Source organism: Barbus barbus, assembly GCF_936440315.1.
Source record: "Barbus barbus genome assembly, chromosome: 24".
Classification (NCBI taxonomy): Eukaryota; Metazoa; Chordata; class Actinopteri; order Cypriniformes; family Cyprinidae; genus Barbus; species Barbus barbus.
In genome coordinates, this window is record NC_136752.1 from 25,801,864 (window position 1) to 25,823,679 (window position 21,816).

Below are 21,816 nucleotides of genomic sequence, written 5' to 3' on the forward strand. Positions count from 1 at the left end.
TGTTCGGAACTCATACTAATATGATGATTTTCTGCATAATAAATATTTATTATTATTATCATCATCATAAATTTACGCTTTTCGTAATCCACGTTGTTTCAAAACAGCTTTACAAAAAAATGCTTTCATGCTGTACTGGAAAAAAAAATGTGGATTGTAATTTGTTCTAATAATCTCTCTCTCTCTCTCTCTCTATCTATATATATATACACATACACTGTATATATAAACATGCAAATATTGATGAATAAGATGGTCTTGCACTTCAAAGATTTTTATAAAAGCTGTTGCAGTGAGAACTACGTTTAGTATTTTAACAAAACCACGACCCCTCCAATAATTTTTAATTCTAAAATGATTTTCTAATATGTCAAAAAGTCCAAATTTTGGGGGCTCTTTAAATAAAGAATAGCTTGTTGTTTATAGCTCCACCAACAATGATAATGAGATTCAAAAGCACACACTAAACAATGACAACGAAAGCATGGATGTGCTGAAAATGCGCACACGCACACACACACACACTATAAATCTATTTGCAGTGCTGCCAAAAACAAATTATATAATAGAAATCTCAAAAAGTGATCTGGCAATGGATGTAGAAGAGTGTAATTTGGAAAAGCGCAGCAGCTCGTAGAGAGTAAATACAGTAAATATCTCTGACCTGTGAAGGTAACGATTCTAGAGAAATTTGCTCGGCTCGGCTCGTCTCATTGTTTGTGACTCTGAATGCGGCTCCTACCATTCAATGCGCCCACCGTGAATGTTTAACATTTGAATGGGAAACTTTTATGCCCTATGAAGGCCATACGCTTGCTGATAAAATGGCTGACAAAGCTCATCCCATAATCAAAATGACAGATACCACATTGCTTTTGGAGCACACTTTCCAGAATGCACAATATTGTATTTTTGGGGGATGATTTGAATGTCTTTTGTGATTTCTTTTTAAGATCCCTCAATCATGGAACACATTCTCTGCTTTTAAAAATGGAAATTAATGTTAATGTGTTCTAAAATGGGGGGGAGGGGAAGAAAGAAAAGAAAAGGGTTGACCTTTTTCCCCAATTTAAGATACATTCATTTGAGCGAAACAGTGAATGGCTGCTGGCCCTGTGATAGAAACCAAAGTCTTCCTACAAACCTGCAAGAGAGAAACAGAGGGAGGGAAAAAAATGACACAAATGCGCCCTACGAAAAGAACAGATTGGATCAATGGCTGGTGGGAAGGGAGGAAGGCAAACCTTTTCACCAGGTCCTTGAAATACAAGCTGCAGGAAGCTAGAACATTTTGGTGGACTTCAAACTCTTTGCCTTCAACTATAATTTTCAGGTCTGTAAACTCTTTCTCTCTGCGCTGCTGGTTCAACTCCTTCAACATCTCTGTAGAACAAAGAAGAAACAGACAATGCCAAACACGTGTTTAGAATTCAGCTTTCAATTCAATGCACATTAGACATCAAGCAGAAATTATTCAGATTAGAAGATGCAAACATGCAAGGCCGTATTTCATAGTTTTAGAAAGAATAAAAATACCCAGACATGAGCTGGAGAGGAACTTAATGACCTATATGGGCCAGTATCAGTGTGCACAATACTGGCAAAAAATTAAAAATACATTTCCTGTAAAAACTATTGATTTATTATCATATTCCGCGGGGTACAGTGGCTTTTTTAACAACACAGTATCGGAGAACATGTATTGTCTGTATTTCAGAACACAAAGCTAGCAGAAATGATGATTAATGTGTGTCAAAAACCTAACTGGATCATTCTTTGTATTTCAGAATATATCACATTTTCTATTCAGCAACCTGGAAACAACAGAACAGCTCTTATGCTCTCCGATTTATGAATTATAAGAAAGGAAAACAACTGTGATGTTTAAAACATGATTTTAAACACTGCCGTTCCAAATAAATGCAGTTTATATTCACTGACAAACACCGGCACTGAGAGTTTAATACCATAAAATCATAATATCAGCAAAACAGGCCAAACATCTTGTAAACAAACAGAAAGCTTCAAAGAGAGAGATAAACCTGAGCAGACAATACTTTAAATTCACAAATAGTTTCATCAATACCTTAAATTCCTTAAAAAATATCGGTGTTCTTTGATCTTCATTATCAAAAACAAGAAAACTAAAGAAAAGCTTGTTTGAAATCACGCAGGGGGAAAAACATTGCATTGATGAAAAAGGATATATATATATATATATATAGAGAGAGAGAGAGAGAGAGAGAGAGAGATTGAAATTAAATAAAGTGTAAACCGTTTATACAGATAATGTGCAAAACATATGTACAGTATATAAAGATTTGGAAGTAAAATCACGTACATATTCCTGCAGATCTCATTGCCTATTTGACATGTTTACCAGAATCATGGGAATATTCACGCACAATCAAGTCCAAACACAGAGAAAACAAGCAGCAGTTGTAGATGTGGATGCATATGTAAATAGACAGATACCGAGGCAGAAGTCCAAGGAGACCAGCAATGGAAACGAGCCCCTTTAACGAGCGATTCTGACAAGCGGACCTCGCAAAGCAACTCCAACAGAGAGCCAGCATAAGGTCAACGGCTTCAGACAACGGCAACCATCTTGTCTCTTTATCAAACCCAGAGGCTTTCTGTTTCACAATTCGTGACAGCTACTGTACGACATATTTCAGCTGTTAATTACAATCCAAAAATATTCCCCTGTTTTGACAACACATTACACAACTCCTTATGCAATGTGTTATTGCGGCTAAATATTCTCAACTGGTTCACCATCGGCTAATTCACGCCACTTCCTCAGCAAGTCGACTGTTTATTTCTACAGCCTAATGGTGCAAATCTGTGATATCTTTATGAATAACAGCTCATACTGAGTGAATGTGTCTCTTGGTTGATTTTACAGCCTATACAAGCCGTTTATTTGATCTGGCAAAGCAAGATTTTAGTCAAAATGCAACATGTAATCATCGTTTGGGAACAAAGGCTGGTGGAGACGTTCTGTAAATATAGAAAATTACCTCAAATCGTTTCTGATAAAGACCATAAAGACATCAATTTAAACAATTTAAAGCATTTTTTACTAAACAAAGCCATGTTCTACAGTATATGGATGCAATATAATTCATATTCGTTTAACTACTCATCTGAATTACTCATAAAATCACGGGACATCTGTGAAGATCTGACAGCAGGGAGAACAAATCAAATTATTAGAAACAATGCGCTATTTCAGAAATCAATTTGATCTGCAGCGCTAAAGCAAATGGAACAGCATTGTAAACACATCACTGAAATGAACAACTACATTAACGCAGCGTGCACACAAACCCACACACTCACACACACACACACACACGCTCACACAGAACAATAATGAGAGCCTTGAGCCACAGCGGCCACTTCAGCAACACAAAACCAAACACAAAGAATCTCAGGGCCGTCTAAAATTACACTGAAATGACAAAGAAAGCAGCTGATTTACTGATGCTCCAACACTGAGGCCTGGTTGTTTACGGTCCAGAATGAATCAATAAATAAATTAATAAATAAAAAATATTTTAAATGGAATTTTAATTGCTAAAAAGCAATTAAAAGCCCACAGTATATTACAGTCTGAATTATAGTTGACATGCAAAATATTTCATAATATAAAGCCATTCTGAACAATATATATATATATATATTACAGATTACAATACAATACAATATTTACTTTTCACAAAATTGATTTCATTTTAAATTCTGAAAAAAAAAACTGTTGTGCTTTTAAACACACTAAAAGGAGATTTTTTAGCAAGATATTTTATAACACAGTTGTTTACGGTTCAAAATTATTTGATGAACAGAGAAAAAAAAAACAGCTAAATGGCATTTTCATCACTAAAAATAGTATTTTACAGTGTGAATTATATATGACATGCAAAACATTTCATAATATAAAGCCATTCTGAATATTTATCTGATGATTTAAGCAATTAACAAAGCTAAAACGTCATGCAAACCTGCAAAAATGTAAATGCAACAATTCACATCACACATTAACGGATCAGAATTAATTGATGAACATATATAGAAATATATACTATATTATGCACTATTTTTATTTTTCATTTACTTTGTTAGATTTTTATTAAGAGATTTTTATTGAGATATAAACAGATGCATTATGAAATGTTGTAAACAACAGCAAAAACCAGTGCTAAACCCTTCCTCTGCTAATTAGCGATGCCAAAGCTGACCTCAGTTCTCTGTTTAGAATAAAAAAAATACAAATCTTTGAATAATGTTACTGTATGTGTGCCATATTACACAGGTTTTATTCAGAAGATTTAATGCGGCGCAGCAACGGTTTGTGAATCATCGTTGAACGGCATGGCTTTCACCTCCAATCACCTGCTCAGCACACGACACCCAATTCACCAAAGAACGCCAGTGAAAGAGCTAGACAGAACCAACTATAGTTGTCAGTAAACAATGGTTCACCCGCAAGGTCGCTGGACGCGGCAGAAAAGCTGATGGAAAAGCTAATTATGCGGTGCCCGGGGTCAAGGCTCACCGAGAAACAGCAATCATTAGCACGGGCCACCAAACATCACATGGCAGGTGAATTCTGAGCTCCTCTGCCCAACCTGAGAGGGACACGGAGGTAGTGGAGATGATTACGTATGATTTGATGGTTTGAACACTCACTGGAAATTACAGAGTGTGTTGCGCATGTAATGGGAAAATAATTGGCTGTCTTGCAGAAAATGGTGCAACAGTAACCTAGTTTCTTTGTTGGTGCTGAACTAATGCTAAAATGCACAATCCAATGTGGATGTTTCTGTAGGTGTGCGTCTACTGTAGCATGCGGCGGTCATGTGGAGGGAGGAGGAAACTAATGTAGCATGAAAAACAATCCTGAGAGACAACATTAACACGACTCATAAATATATAGGGTTCATGGTCAGGCATATCTCGCTCGCAGGTCATTAGCCGTGCCGCTCTCACCTCTCACCTGATTGGCCTCTCAGTGGACTTAAACAGCCAATCAGCAGGTTTCAGTCCATTAACCACAAATAAACAGAGAAAGTTCAATAATCCGATAATGCACTGTGGAGAAAAACACAGACTCTGAGCCATTCATTCACTGGGATGTCTGTTTGCTTCTTAGATAAATACACCACAATTGATTCGAAAGAAAATATCAAACTAAAATAGACGATAATAATAAAATAATAGATTATTATTATAGTGATGCATCACTGGTGAATAAAATTATTCATAAAATAAGTATTTATATAAAAAAACAGTGCATCACAGTTTCCTCAATAATAAACAAATTAATAACAATGATAATAATATCGACAATTAAAATAAAACTTATTCTAATTCTTATTGTGTATTTATTTATTCTAATATGCTGATTTGTCTGAATGATCAATTAATCGCTGGCACTAAGTTATTAATATTGGTTATTATTATCAATGTTGAAAACAGTATTGACTGCTTGCATTTTTTGTGAAAAACATTGATGAACAAAAAGAACAACATTTATATTTAATTAAAATCTTTTGAAATATTATAAATGCTTTATTGTTAATGTGCATCAGTGCTGAAGAAAATGCATTCATAAAATACATATTCATAAAAAAATGTGTATTACGGTTTTCATAAAAATAGTATTCAGCAAAAACATTGATGATAAGGTTTCGTGAGCACCAAATCAGCATCATTTATTAATAAATGTATGCCTCTTCATAAAAAAATCCAAATCTAAATCCACGTTTAATTTCTAAAGGTTTATTTATTAATCTCTTCAGTAGTCCAGATGATTATAAAGTGTGCAAAAAAAAATATTTATATAAAAAAGCCACAATATGAATAAAACTTCACTGAAAGAAAAATATGAATTATATTTCTTTTTTGTTAATTAGAAAATGATTTGCGTTAATTTGATAATTAAACTCATTTAGTGTCATTTTATGTGCTAAATTAATCTTTACACTAACAGATTTTAATAACCATGATCTGATATAATAAGTGCAGCAAATAATTCAATTTGGAAATGGTAAGGTCACCGCTTTGAGCTCTGAAAAAGCAACAGCAAAGATCGAGAATTCAACACGTCTCCAAATCAAAATGGATATCAATGATTTTGTCTGTGATGAATTTTTCAGACATGCAGAAAGCACAGAATCTTTTGTATTAAAAGAAGAGGCTTCAAGAGTCCAGCATGTGAGAGCGGACTAATTGCAAGGCCGAGACGGGAGAGAGAGCTTACTGTACACAGCTTTCACTGACACAAAGACTTTCCAGCGCAAACAGAGCCGCTTCAATTCAATTCAGCTGCGCTGGACGATGAATGGACGAGATGAAAGGGGTAAATAATATAATGGCCATTTAAGTGCATTGGAAAGATGGACATGAAATGGCCCTACAATAACCTTTTGATGAGTTTTTCAGCTGCATTATTGAGCTATCCTAAGGTTCACTGGGCAGCTCGTGTTTTCCAAAATGGCAGCTGCTAAACACGCGGTTTGACTTGTTACACCGGTACGCTGGACTGATCCAAGCGTCCCCGCGGGGGTTTGTAAGGAGGATAGAAATGACGTGAAAGCAATAGGTAAACATTTATTCCTGTTTCCACCGTGTAATAGGGCATGTCAGAGCCATTTCTATGGCAGATCATGAGGGAGTGAATAAAAAAAAAGACATCCAATCAGAAGCCAGTAAAGTGTGTCACCGTTACAAATACACAAAAACAACAACATTTGGGGAAGAGTCCATTTGCCAATGCATGGGAGGGGAGGACGATTTATGAAGCTGTGCAAAACAATCCTACTGAAGCCAAGCCTGGAGAAAATATCTGTGATTTACTTTAGCATATAACATCAGCAAAATATGTGATTTACTTTTGAATATAACATTAGTAAAACATCTGTCATTATTTTTGAACACAACATCAGTAAAATTATGTAATGTAAAGTGTAAAGATTGTAACATATTTGCTTTGTTACATTCATGTTTAATGAAGCATATATTGTATACCAACTAAATGATCAGTAATTGCATAAAGCTTTAATAAAATAAAATAAAACAAGTTAATATTCTACATTAAAATGGTGAAAATTGCCTCGTTTTAACTTAATGTAAGATTTATTATAAAAAAAAATTTAATTAGAGAAACACAAAAATAAAATAAAATAATCCGGTTAAAGATTTGAAAATCCCTATTCGCTTTTCCCTTCTTCTTTCTGCTTTGAATAGCGGCAGATTCATGCAGCTCAGTGGACTACTCCTGTTTCTTCCCAGTTGACTATCCAGGGACATGTTACCAGCGATACTGAGGCAGTGAATCTGTGCTGTATGCCTCACTGGACAAATGATCCTTGGCCTCGTCTTATACAGGAGGAGATGCCTGTCAGGAGTCTTTGCTCTCGTCTCCAGAACCCAGAGTCCAAGACCAGCACAGTGTCACTTCATGCTGCACGCTGGCGCACACACACACACACACACACACACAGATGGCCTTACAAAAACAAATCTCCAGCGGGCTAACAGAACAGAGGTGGCAAAGGCTACCAATAAAATCCATCAAGGTTACTGTGGCAGCAGCAGGGTTGTCAGTGCGAGTTCAAAGATCACGATCTGATATACTATCTGACTCGCAGAGCTGTAATGTGAAATATTTTCCAGAATAATGACAAACTGCTTCTAAAGCTACAATCTCCATAAATACAGCCATGGACATACTAAATAAATATACTCTGGTAAAACCCAGTATATAAAATAAATGAACCAGGACTCCAGGCTCAACTCTAACCACATTTTATTACGTTTCGTCTTTACAGATAAATAGAAGCATTCAATATACTCAAGTCAAATATTATCTAATCAACCGATATTAAAACAAGAAGAATTACCGAAACCACAAATGCAAGAGGCCTGATGGGTAATTTAAAGCGTTTCTGCAATCTCGTTTGAATTCATCTCGTTTAAACGGGGTTATTTCCATCTGTCACAGCTGATCTGCTTTCCTTGCCGGATTAAACTTTATAGATTGTGACAAAACGCAGTTAGTGATGACTGTACTACACAGAGGCAGAAAGAGTCTCAGGCTGATGACAGCAGATCACCAGCATGGCCATGTGTTCCTCAGCTCAGAAGACACAGAGAATACTCTTAAAATACTCATGCCTTCATTTTCACTTCTTGTTGGTGGCTCTGGTTAACTTTTGTGATACATTAATATTGTACCCATGTGTGATTCTCTAATTAGCCTTTCTCCGTCCTCAGAAATAAAAAATACAAAAATAAAGATTTAATGGATAGGCATTTTAAGAGCTTGACATTTTTAAGTCTAAATTTTAAGTTTATTTTTTTTATTATTGATTTTCCATAATATCAAAGAGAAAAATATACTTTTCCAGAATTTCTTTAGTTTTGGTGTATCCACTCAGACTGAAATGTACAAAAATATATATTTAAAGATGATTTTAAAAATTAATGAATGAAATATTAAATAAATGAATCCATATTACTTTACATTAATATTATTTTATATATGATTTTTTTATTTTTTTATGTGTTACAGTCAGAGCCATTACATTCTATTTATTCCATTCTATTCGATTTAGCAAAATAAAAAAAATACTAATTAAATTAAATAAAAAATTAAATTATATAGACAGATATTATTTTATAATTTAATACAAAGAAATGTTGACCCCCCCCCCAATAATATCACAATATATTTATATTATTTTTAATGGTTAATTCCACATTCTTTGCTAACATGAGCAACATAAGCAAGCCCATGTTTTATCCATTATCCAAAAAGTGCGAAATGTCATTACCATCACTCACAAAAATCATCCTCTCCAATGACAGACTATAGAAAAATATAGAATGTTGATCAAGGCCGTGAGCAGATCTTTACTCCAGGACAGGTGATAAATGTTTAAACATAGATGAAGCATAGTTTGAAAAAGTTTCATATTTCAGTTTTCAAAAATATGATAAATGTCTCCTACTATAAAAATCCCACTGAAAAGTACACTGAATTTTAAACGAGCAAAAAACAAGCACTTAATAATGTGTCAAAAACAGCTAAATAATGTAAGTGAATGGTAAATGAAGGGATTGGCTCACTAATGTGAAAATGTGTGGCACGCAAACTCCAAATAAAACATCTTAAAGTGTGCATATATTTGTCATTAGTGCTCTTGGCCCTCTTTTGGTTGAGTACCCTGTAAATTAAAAATAAACTCGTTTACAAGGCAACGTTATGTTCCAATACAGATTCATCTAGGTTGAAGGAGAGGCTAATCGTGACGAAAATTCCTAATTGACAAGCAAAGCATGGACACACACACCCGCACGCACACACACACGCACACGCACACACGCAAACGCATTTATCTGACTAATTCAGGAACTCATTAACTGAATTAATCGCAGCAATTAGCTCATGGAATAAGCAATTATTTTCAGCACATGGCCACAATTTACCGATGTACAAATACACACACACACACAGACCCAGATCCATTTAAAGTGTTAAATTATATTTGATGGGAACAACTATTTTTAAACAACTTGACACAATATATTTAAAAAAACAACAGCATAAAATAACCAATAATTACAAAATAGTGCAGTATAGGCAATAAAATGTAAAACCAAATTAAAAAAGGTAATTGGGATTTTTTTTTATTTCACAATTCTGACTTTTTTTCTCACAATTCAGACAAAAAAAGATAAGAAAAGTCCAACTTGTGAGCTATAACTAACAATTGTGAGAAAATTAGAAATTATTTAAAAAAAAATTATTTTAATTTAAAAAAAAGTTGAAATTATGTGGAAGAAATGAAAAAAAAAAACTGAATTGTGAGATGTGAGCGTTTATTTCTTGCCTTTTTTTAATATCTTTTTTTTTTTTTTTTTTACAATTCTGATTTTATATCTCTCAATTCTCACTTTTTCTCAGAATTGTGATATAAAGAGAATATATAACAGGAACAAGTCACCGTACAGTAAAGGCTTTTTCACTGTTAAAATAAATAAATACATTTTCAAATATAGGCATGGAAATATATTTAAGCATTTTTTTAGAACTAGAAAAGATGTGCATACATGCAATTATTGTCAATTATTAAAAAAATGCTTGAACTTTTAATCAGCAGTTTCAGCAGGTGGCACAGATATCAAGATCTCATGCCACTGCTTAATTTCAACTCCATTAATTCAACAGAGAATAAATCTGTGTTGGTATTGTGCTGTGAAATCATTTACTGGTGACCCCTGGGTCTGCCCAAAACAAAACCTGCTTTGGAGATCACTGCAACTAGTTATCACTGCAGCCATGGCGCTTCTAATTACTTCTAATCTTGCACTCACAATTGTATCGTACTGCTTTGCCACAATAGAGCTCTGAAATAAATAAATTATTCTCATCATTTTCAATTTTTGAACAAGATATTAGATTAGCATTCTAACGGGGGGATGCTCAACATACTCTTTTGACCATTTACAGCTATAGCCTGCTTTCGTTCATTGTTCGGATGGAGGAAAATCGAAGACATCCATATAAACTATGACCTTTTCAAAACCCTCGGGCTCCCACATAATATTACAAATATACTGAATATATTCTATATCCACTGCACTGAGTCACACTCAGATATAGAAATATTGTATGTGTGTGAGAGTCCATACACCAAAAAGGATGAGATAAGAAAGTATTTTCAATATTAGCTGTGAACAGTGTATTTTGAACAAAATTTTAAGATTGTGTCTTTTAAATAATCATATCTGCTAACTAATAGAAAAGTTTGGGTCATTTTGACCGCAGATGGGATTTTCTTTTCCCTGAAAATGCTGATAAATATTAGCAAATCCCCAAATTTGATCATTTTGATGATAATGATAATAATAATTTTAATTTTTTTTTACTTTTTGGGGATTTTCCTCAAAATTCCTTTTCTCAAAAAAAAAAAAAAAGAAGCTTATCAATTTCTCATTATGCTATATATTACCAAATACTGGATTCAATCTTTTTAGCAACTTGTTTTCTTTCATTTAGCACAGGCTGATAGCTCGAAAGCCTCACTGATTTGAGCTTATTTGAGACCTCAAAAAGTTTTTGAGTGAACATTGGCAAAATTATCAAAAAAGAAGACTTTTCACTCAAAAACGGAGGCGTTTGGCTCAGATCAATGAGGACTACAATCAATCAGTTCCAAAAAGAAATACAAAACGTGTCCTAATTGAAAGAAAACAAGTTGACAAAAATATTGAATCCTAGATTTTGCAATAATATAGCATAATGAGAGATTTACAAGCAATTTCTAAAAAATTAGGCACCCGATTTTCAGCACAGCACAAGACTCACCTGTCATGACTCAACACACTTGATTTGAATAAAGCAAATACAAAACATCTGTGCCTTAAAATCTCAAGAATTCATCTAAATCCATCATGTCCATTTACTACATGAGTTATTTTATTACAAGAATTTGGAATCTGCACATGATTGCCTTTCATTTCATGTACCGTTACACATCATAGAGCTCACTTCTACAAACATAGTGCTGACTCCAGCTTCTGCATCATAAAATATGTCAAAGCAAGCATATTTCACACCTATGCTTTGCCTTATTTCAACAGATGCATTCAAATTGAGCAATGATAATACTGGGAAACCGCTTTCTATCCACGTTTCTGAGAAACGCCATGCTTTAGCGGCTCGGGTCTTTGTGTGGAGAGTCATTTCCAGGCACAATCTCTATAGCCCCTTGAAACTTTGATTTAACCCCCGGGAATTAGCTTTGCACAGTTACCGGAGAAGCCACAACAAAAATAGTTATTATCTGAACGTGTTCGCTGTAGCCACACTACTAATGAACCGCCGGTGATGGCAATTATGGATTATCTTTGAAAAGCACAAGGGGATCAATTTATTTCTACCATGCGGGCGTAAAACAATGTTTGAGCCTAATAACAATACAAAACATTTTATGCTGCGGAAATATACATATTTAAGCAATAAAGCATTTTATTTTTTCCAATATGTATTTTAGCACGTCTGGAGTCCATGCTATTGGCTTTACAAACACAACATGAACGATCATTGATGATCTCCACTGCTATTGAACGGCATCTATCATGCAAAGCTTTTCTAAACTATGGAATGACAGATTGAAGTCTTCATGCATGTTTAAGGTCGCCGTCGATAAGTGAGCATGTGTGATTCATACTTGCATTACTCTGCCGTTCGCTCGCCTTTGCTTCTCGATCCCTAATTACGTGCGTTCTCATTAGTGGAGAAATGCACGCGTCATTGGCACTCTGTGTGCCAGCATCTGCTCCTGTTACAGACAGATTCATCGATAATATATTACACTCCATTATATACCCGGATCATTCCTGATATGCAGGAGTTTCATAAGCCCATCATACGTGTGTAAACACACTGGCTTATAGATGAAAGATGGAAATCACATCAGTTAGTTTCTTACACATTGTCAAGAGAATTGTATTGATTTTGCTGTGGTTTGAGCAGATAAAATTGATAAAGCAATATTTCATTACATGCTATCAAAAAGTTTCAAACAAAATGACTTGAGGGTGGGTAAAGACATTGTTTTCATTTTGGGGTGAACTGTCCCTTTAAGAAACTGCAGCTGATTGCAACAAAATAAACACCTTAGTGACAATCTCACAGTTATGCAATTTTCTTAAAGGGGACTGCAACTGGGCTCTTGTTTATGTTAGCTGAACAATTAATCAGCAATTAAAGCAATATCTGCAAGAAAACATTTCATTTGAACATTTTCATTACAGAGACAGAACAAAACAAACAATGAAAAAATAATGAACAAGGTTTTTTTATGTTAGCACCCGAGGACATGACAATAACGACACTATCTGCTCAAACCAACTTGAAATGACTTAAGATTCAATATTACAGTACAGTATGTTCACCTTACCGTCATAAAGAAACTAACTAACATTATTTCCATCTCCAGCAAGTTACAACTTTCAGCAGGAAAACAACTAAATTATCAAAATAAGGTTTAATTCTTGATTTAATTATTGTTTACTGTGAGATATAAAATCAGACAGCAACATATAAATGTCCAAAATGTGAGATATAAACTCAAGAAAAGTCAGAATAATGAGAAATGAGCACAACTGTGAGAAAAAAAAAAAAGTTTTTTTAATGTTTTTATTAAATGGTGGGAAAAAATATACGAAATGTAAACTCAGAATTCTGAAAAAAAGCCAAGATATAAGCTCAAAACTGTCATATGTTAACTCAGAATTGTGAAAATCATCCGAATTCAGTTTATATCTCACAATTCTGACTATTATTCTCAGAATTGCTAGAAAAAAAGTCAGAATTTTAAGAAATCAAACCACAATTGTGAGGGAAAAAAGTCAGCATTTTGAAATAATTATTATTTATTTTACTTTTTTTAATTCTATGATAGAAACAGGATTTCATAGGAATCAGTGCGCTAATTTCAACCATTAAAAAGAAGAAAAAGATTAAAATAATGAATAAATCACTTCAGGCAGACACCCTCATGTCAGCTAACTCTTTAGCTCTTTATTTTCATTTTCTTGTCATTGTGTAAATAAGAAATAAAAGTCTTTTTATAGCAATATTCTCTAAAATTACAGCACAAGCATTTTCAGTATTGTAAAGTTACAGAGCTCAAGAGGTTGTGCATAACAGCAGTGACCAAGCCCTTATCCATACACACACATCTCACCTCTGCCAATTAGTTCTCTAGCATTACAACTCCCTGACAAAACACTTCCTGCTCACCTTACACCTCCAATAAAATCGATTAGGACGCAAACAGTCTATGTGTGCTGGGAAACAGAGCCAGAATCCCTAGAAATGATTGTGTTTCAGAGCACGAGGCTGTCCTGAATAACTGCTGCTGTATAATGAGCGGTGCAGCCCATCCTCCATCTCCACACTGTACTTCCTCCAAGACTTCCTGCTGAGAAGGGGGCGGGTTCACCCGCTGGCTTCCGTCGGCACCCTGATGCGAGCACTCCCACAGGAAGGAGAGGCCTGATTTGATTGGTTACAATAAACGTCCCTCCGGTGCATATGCAAATGAGGCACCTCTGATTGCAAGCCGTAGTCTGAATGTCACTTTGTCTCCGGGTGAGAATGAAAGGAACTAGTTTGGCATCAATTTTCTCTGACCTCGATTCTTACCCTTCTGATAATGAGAGCGTGAGGGCTGGACATACGCCAGCAGTACTCAAGTGTGAACTTTTTAAAAAAGCCGTCTGATACAACGGAGAGCAGAGGTTGGTTTGGGAAAGGCAGTTTCGTGCCCAAATGTCACAGGAAAACCTAGTCTTGTTTTCCAGAGGCTAATCAAATCTTGCCTGAAAAGTCCCCTGTCAGACTTCTAATCGGCAAAGAACCCTGCTTAAAACAGCGCTTTAAATAAATTACATGCATGACAGTCTTCAGATGCACATAGAGCAATGAAATATGTATATATGCCTACACATATTTACAAAAAATCTGAAATACAATATTTTTGTCATCATTATTATAAGAAAGTTTCATAAAAAAAATACATAAAAAATATAAAATGAGCATATGTACATTACAATTAAGATATTTTATTAAGACATTACATAAATTGCCATTAATTATTATACATTTTTTTTTTACATTAAGATTTTTAATTGTTTTTGAAAAAAATCTCTCACCAAGGCTGTATTTATTTGATCAATAATACAGTAACAACAGTAATTCTGCAAAATATTATTACAATTTAAAACAACTGTTTTCTATTTTTAGATATTTTATGTAAAAAAAAAAGGAAATTTTTTATTTATTCATGTGATGCAAAGCTGAATTTATAGCAACCATTATTCAATTTTTCAGTGTCACATGATCCTTCTGAATTTTTTCTATTGTATATATATATATATATATATATATATATATATATATGAAGAGTTCATTTGCAAAAACCGGTAAATGGCACTTTTAAAAAAAATGAGCTGAGTGCCGTACATTATTCTCTGCATACAACACGATCTGAACCCCCCCCCAAAATGCGGTATTGTCCATTTTCAAGGCATCGCGAGTTCACGTTTTACAGCAGAAGCCGATAAGCGCCCTTGTTGTTTTTGAACAGAAGCCGATAAGTCCATTTTAGCGAATCCGTGCGCTGTATCTGGGTAAATTATCGATTTTTGCATGCTGTACCATGTAAAAATTGCCCAATTCCAAAACTCTGTGACATTTTGGTCTCTAATTATGGCTCAAGTCTCCTATACAAGTCTGAGGTTTTCTCTCCACCCATTCTAAACTATGTAAAAACTGTAATTTTCAGAAACGTAAAAGCTAATCCTTCCTTAATAAGCTGCATGATTTGAATTTTACAAATGTAAATACCAAAATGAAATATCTATCTCCAAAAAGTAAAATGCATTCTAACATTAAATGATATTGGGTCTTCATAATGTGCTTTATTTATACATTGTTCTTTAAAGCTGCAACAATAAGTAGCTAGTATAAATAAATAAAAAGTTACATTGATTTACAAGAGCACACAGCAGACTATAAAGTGTTTTATAAGACATCAAGACAAAGAAACAGAGAAGGAGAAAGGTAAAGATGCAAAGTGAGAAAGCAAATCTGAGAGGAGTTGGTGACAGTTTGTAGACACGCCGCGAGTTTCCAACAACCGAGAGAGAGCGGCTGCAGTTTCCCGGCCGCGGTTCGGTGTCTCGGAGCGAACCTGTCAGGCGACGCGGTGCGTTATCTTGAAAGACGAGTGATTAATGAAGGCAGAGCAGAGTTTGGGTATGCAGGAGGCGGTCGGCGAATGATCAATCTTAATGAGCTCTCCTGCCGACTGCATATTAACTGCAGGGGACGTAATGTATGGCTCACAGAGGGCTGCTCCTTTCTTAAGAACCATAATAAGAAGAAGAGACTCACACCAACCTCCGCTCCAGCTCCAAATACATCTCTATAGACGATGGCAAAATAATTATCTAGCATTGACTCCTCGCTCCTCCGCAGCGGTAGACATGCTCGCATTTACACCTGCTTTCAGAAATTACGATAACAAGCAGACGGATTATCAGAGGATTTGGCGTGGGCTCGTCTTTGTTCTTTATTCTAGTAACTACAATATAGATCAGGGATGAGACCGCACAAAATCCTCCCATAATCCACTTTATGGACTCATCCTTGAGATAGCAAGTGGACTAGTTTTATCAAAAGAGACAATTCAGTCCAGGCACAATGGTCCAAGTTATACACACAACAACGGTAACTAAAATAAATACTGCATGTACGCTATTTGGGTGAAGCTTCCCAGCAGGCTTCTCACATTTCTGTCATCATTTACTCACCCAACTGACTTTTGTTCAGCTAGTCTTGTACTAAACCAGCACTAACTAGTTTCAACCAGCATATGTGGCCTTTTCAGCAAGGATTGCTTTATATTTTATACACTACCAGTCAAATGTTTTTAAAAGAACTCTTTTATGCTCACCAAGGCTGCATTTATTTGATCAAAAATAGAGTGAAAATTGTGAAATATTATTACAATTTAAAATAACTGTTGTCTATGTGAATATATTGTAAAATGTCATTTATTCCTGTGATGCAAAAATGAATTTTCAGCATCATTACTCCAGTCTTCAGTGTCATGATCTTTCAGAAATCATTCTAATATGACGACGTAATTTCTTTACAAAAATGAACGTTTAATGCATTTTTGATGACATTATTAATATGTAAGATTATCATTATTTAGAATGTGTCCAAACTTGAAAGTTTCTTTCATTTGATCATTTTAAAAAACTACGTTAACACAAATTATATTGTATAACCTCACGCCCAAATTAACTGACACCCCATCTTTGAAACACTCGCTAGCTGAAATATTTGAAGCTGTTCGACTTTCTATTAAACCTCATTAAATACTTCTTCATTTTAGCCTTGAAACATGAACATGAAATCTTTGGTAATAAATTGTGATATGGATATCCGAGCACAGCCTCCACCAGCAGATAGCACAGAAATTGCAATTAACCGTCTCGTCTTCATTCCACCTTCTACCAATGTTGATTAGGGAAGTAGGTAAATAGCACCCACTTCGTCCTCCATCCAAACGCCCCCATTCATATGCAATAAAGATGCATGACTTAATTGTGTATACAGAGTCATTTTTAAGGTTTAGCAAATGGACGTTGCATGTATAATAACATGAGCACAGAACCCCGTAAACCATCACATGCTAACCCAAAGCCAAAGGAGTAACAACACCACTAGATAATCACAAACCAGATATTTTCCTTCCATTGACAGATAGCAAAATGTCAAAATTGCTTCCTGCATTCAGCAGTCAGATGATTAGTCCCAAACATTGCGCTTTTAAACAACCCGCTTGGCATTCACAAACAGGTGTACAATTTGCTACTGAAACGTGCAAAATTGAAATGTGGTAAATATGAATGTTTCCCCATCACGACATGCCGGTAAGATGAGTCCGCAATCAAATATACAACTCATTCAAGCTTTTTGGAGGGAAATCTGAATAACGATGCAGCCACAACAGACGTCTTCACATTTTAAAGAGCACATTCATCCTCCTAAACACCACGAGTTTGCTGGAAAAGGCTTCCGGATCCCATGAATAGCAATAAATGTTATTGAGGCCAAATGCAGCAGCAGTATTTCGCTGTACAGTCACACAGATTTACTAGTGCAGTCAACCAACATGCAAATATCCAAAAATACAGCCCGCGGTCACATTTTAAAGTTGGCATCTTTAAAGCGGTAGGACCTTTTTTGTGTGTGACACCATGACAACAGGTTAAGAAAAAAAATACTAGGGGTAAGAAGAGAATTACACACAAGTGCTTCCGCTGAATGATTATTGGATACTGTATGATAGGTCAGCATTAATACTGCTTGACTAAGTCTGACTCTCAAGTAGCCCTATAATTAAAAGGAGAGATCTCTTTTTTTAATTTTGTGATAATATTCTGCTTTCAAAGGCTTCTTGACAATATTATTATATATGTTTTATTTTATATTAATTGTATTTTTATTACACACAAAACTCAAAAGCAGTGATCTGGGTTCTCTTTTTCTTGTCAAAATCACAAAACAAAAAGGAAAGCTAAACAAAACAAAAAAAAAACAAAAAACAAAAACTCTTATTTTGATCTGTTGTTATCTAATGTAATAACAATCAGTCTCTTAAGTATCCAAATACTTTTTGAAGTAAACATACTTAACATTTATTAATTAGAATTATGTATAATTATGAACTATGCATAACTGTATGCATAAATAACATCATAAATAATATAACAACAACATATAGGGCCATTATAGGGCCTAAAAATAAAATTAGACTCTTTTTTTCAAACTTTGTGATAATATTTAGCATTTAAGGACTTATTGATTATTAAATTACTATAAATTATTATTATTTTTTATTTTATAAAACTTAAAAGCAGTGAACTGGTCTGTTTTTGGTGTCAATATAAATTTTGTTTATTAAAACAGAATAAATAAATAAATATATAATAAATCTTAATAAAATAAATCATATAATACAAATCATATAAAATAAGATAAAAAGTAGATAACTTAAAATAAAATCATATAAAATAAAAAAGTAGATCAAATTTAAATTAAAAAAATCATAAAATAAAAAGTAGATAACTTAAAATAACAATTTAAATAAAATCATATAAAATAAAATAAGTAGATAATAATACAAAATAATAAAGCATTATTATTATTATCGCTATTATTATTATTATTATATCTTTAATTAATAAGCCATTGAATATTTGCTATCATAGTTTGATGTATTATCTAATGAAATGCCATTTAAACTTTTCTATGTGTCTTAAGCATCCAAATAGTTTTAGAAGACACTGTATATAATTGTATGTGTAAATAACATGAGTATATAAAACTAATAAGGATCCTAATTTCACTGGCACCCGTATTTGTTTCAGATAAACGCAACGCTTGAACCGACCTTATTATTCCAGATTATCAGTTAAGACTGCACAGTAAAAAAACAACTATTAAGGACACAAACACGCTCATTAAAATGTCTGAAACTTGCAGAACGGCTTCCAGATAAGCTTGTAATTAGGAGACACAATGACAGCAATATTTTAATAAATGCACAAGTGTAAATGCAAAAGACAGAAGCAGCAGCAGAGCCTGCGTCAAAGCGGGACGCTCCTGTGTGGCCCTTGTATTGCAGTGTTAATCATCTGTCTAAACTGATTTGTTTCCTAATTTAACAGCCAAAACTAGCCGTGCCATTATAGGTCATTTGTCTGGAACGGCATGGGAACGCTGCTCCAATACTCTCGAGCTGTTTTCTACAACAATCCCGAGCCCTCATGAGCTCCACAGCTGCAGCTTTGCTTTAAGACCACAGGCTCTTTACAGTGATGCATCATGGGATTTGGTGTACTGTAGAGCCCCAAACACTCCTGGAGGTGTTTATGTGCACACAGGGCTTGTTTTACATATCTATACTTTCATCTAGACACAATGGAGTGCTTTAGTGCCCGCCCATTTTTGGAGCGCCACTGGTTCCGGAAGCATTTCTCCCATGAATCATAACATGAATCTCCCCGTGAATCACAACATTACAAAATTTGAGTAGAACCAAACAAGTATATGAAAAGACAAAAAGACAAAGGTATGATACTGTGAATTTAGTGCCTTTAGCGAGGACTACAATCCCATGAAGCATTGCAAATGACAATCAAATTAAAAATGATAGAAAAATATATAACTAATAACTTAAAGTTGTTGATTGTATCTATAGAAAATATTAATGTTTTTTATTTTTTTCTATTTAATTTTTGCCAAATATGCGCATATATATATATATATATATATATATATATATATATATATATATATATTAGTGCTGTCAATCCATTAAAAAATTTAATCGTGTTAATCACAGTCCTGGTCTGTGATTAATTGCACATTTAAAATACTAGGATTTACCTGTAAATGTGTTGAAATAGAGGAATGCATGACAAACTAGTTTAAGGAAACAGAACCTTGACTCTCCGCCAGGTATGAGACATAATCCTTATTATTCTTTTGTTTTAATTCAGCCATTATCAGCCTTTATACTAGCAATAAAACCTTTACCAAACCACATCGCTTCAATCCCAGTACACATTTACCCAACTATTATCAAAAGTATTTCTAAATAAATACAACAAAACATTTTCTTGCGACCTTACATGAAGTATTATGATAAAATGCATTATGAAGAAAAATTGGACCTGTTTTGCAGGTGCATTAGAGCTAACATTAGCATCATGCTACATAAGACAATTTATGTGATTAATAGTACACTTTCACTCAGAACTCACTTTAAACCACCATCGAGGGTTTGTAATAACTTTCTTTTGCGATCACGTGTGTACACATACACATAGGGCGGCCGCGGTACATTATAAAAGTAGCCCAAAAAAACGCAACCCACAGCTCTGTAATTTTTCCCGCAACTGTATTCTCAAAATAGCCCAATTGTGCGGGATAACCGCGACCCTGGCAACACTGGTTCGCTGTACCCTTATCACACTCGCTCGCTCTCTCTCTCCGTGTTCGCTTCACTTTCGTCGAGCCCGCCGGCGCCTCATAATCACGCAATCCCTGCGTCCCAATGTGCATACTATTCACCCTATCTGCCCTAAATAGTATTGAAAATTACTAATATCACATAGAATTTAGGATGTATAGTGTGCGCATTGGGACGCAGGCAATGATCACCTTCCGCGCTGCGATGATGGCAAGAAGTTGGGGTCAAACATTATCAAACGATTAATTTGCGTAAAACAAATATTAACGCATTAAAATGTTTAGATTAATCGCATGCGTTAACTTTGACAGCGCTAATATATGTATATATATATATATATATATACACATTAGATAAATTAAATATGATGGACAAAGATAACAATTCACTTGCTTTGTTGATTCTAACAATAGGAAATATATATTTTAACTTTTTGGCCAAATTTATTTGCCTTATTTATTTTTATTATTTTAAATATGAGACATCCCATCTTGGTGTCCACATCAAATTACAAAAGTGATTTTATAAAAAATAGAAACCATATTAAATGCAAGTAAATTGTCTATTTTAATATTTGAAAAGTATGGGTGAAATCATCATCAGTCATCAAAAATTAAACGACTACTTATTCTGACCTGTACTTATTAAAATATATAAAAGAAAGTGTGATCATATCAAATTATTTGATTATTTTATTTCAAATGATTAAAAACTTCTTGCTGATCAAATGGGTAAAACAATGGGTGACAAAGATTGGTAAAGTGGGCGGAGCTAAAGATCTTTTTTGGTGCGACTGATTGGTGGAATTTTTATACAGCATCATGAGTAATGTAGTTTTCACAATGAATTCCGCTAGTACATTTTTTCAAATGTAATATTACATTTATTTTAAAAATACATAAAATGTATGCAAACAAAGCATATACCATTGATTAATAACCTCAGAGCTCACAAAAGGTCTGTCTGTAAAGGTTTATCAGTTATTGTTGAAAATCCATTTCCCTATGGAGTTTTAACTTCCAGAACCCGACTGTTAAGCTCTATATGTGAAGAAAAAAAATCATATTCCGGTTGCTGTCAAAAGATGTTGTGGACTTTGTGAGCACAACAAAGAGAACATTATGCTACTCTGGATCGATTCTTCCTTGTGCGATTTTTCAATATCTTCGGTTGCGTCATC

General features: G+C 34.3%; 1 protein-coding gene across 1 annotated transcript in view; it reads right to left on the reverse strand.

The window, feature by feature from the left end:
- LOC306844292 (kelch-like protein 29) overlaps positions 1–21,816 on the reverse strand; it is a 225,573-nt gene that overhangs the window by 72,473 nt on the left and 131,284 nt on the right. The window contains exon 5 of the mRNA XM_079376299.1: positions 1,245–1,383. Within this exon, the coding sequence (XP_079232425.1) occupies positions 1,245–1,383 (139 nt within the window). The remainder of the gene's footprint in view (positions 1–1,244; positions 1,384–21,816) is intronic.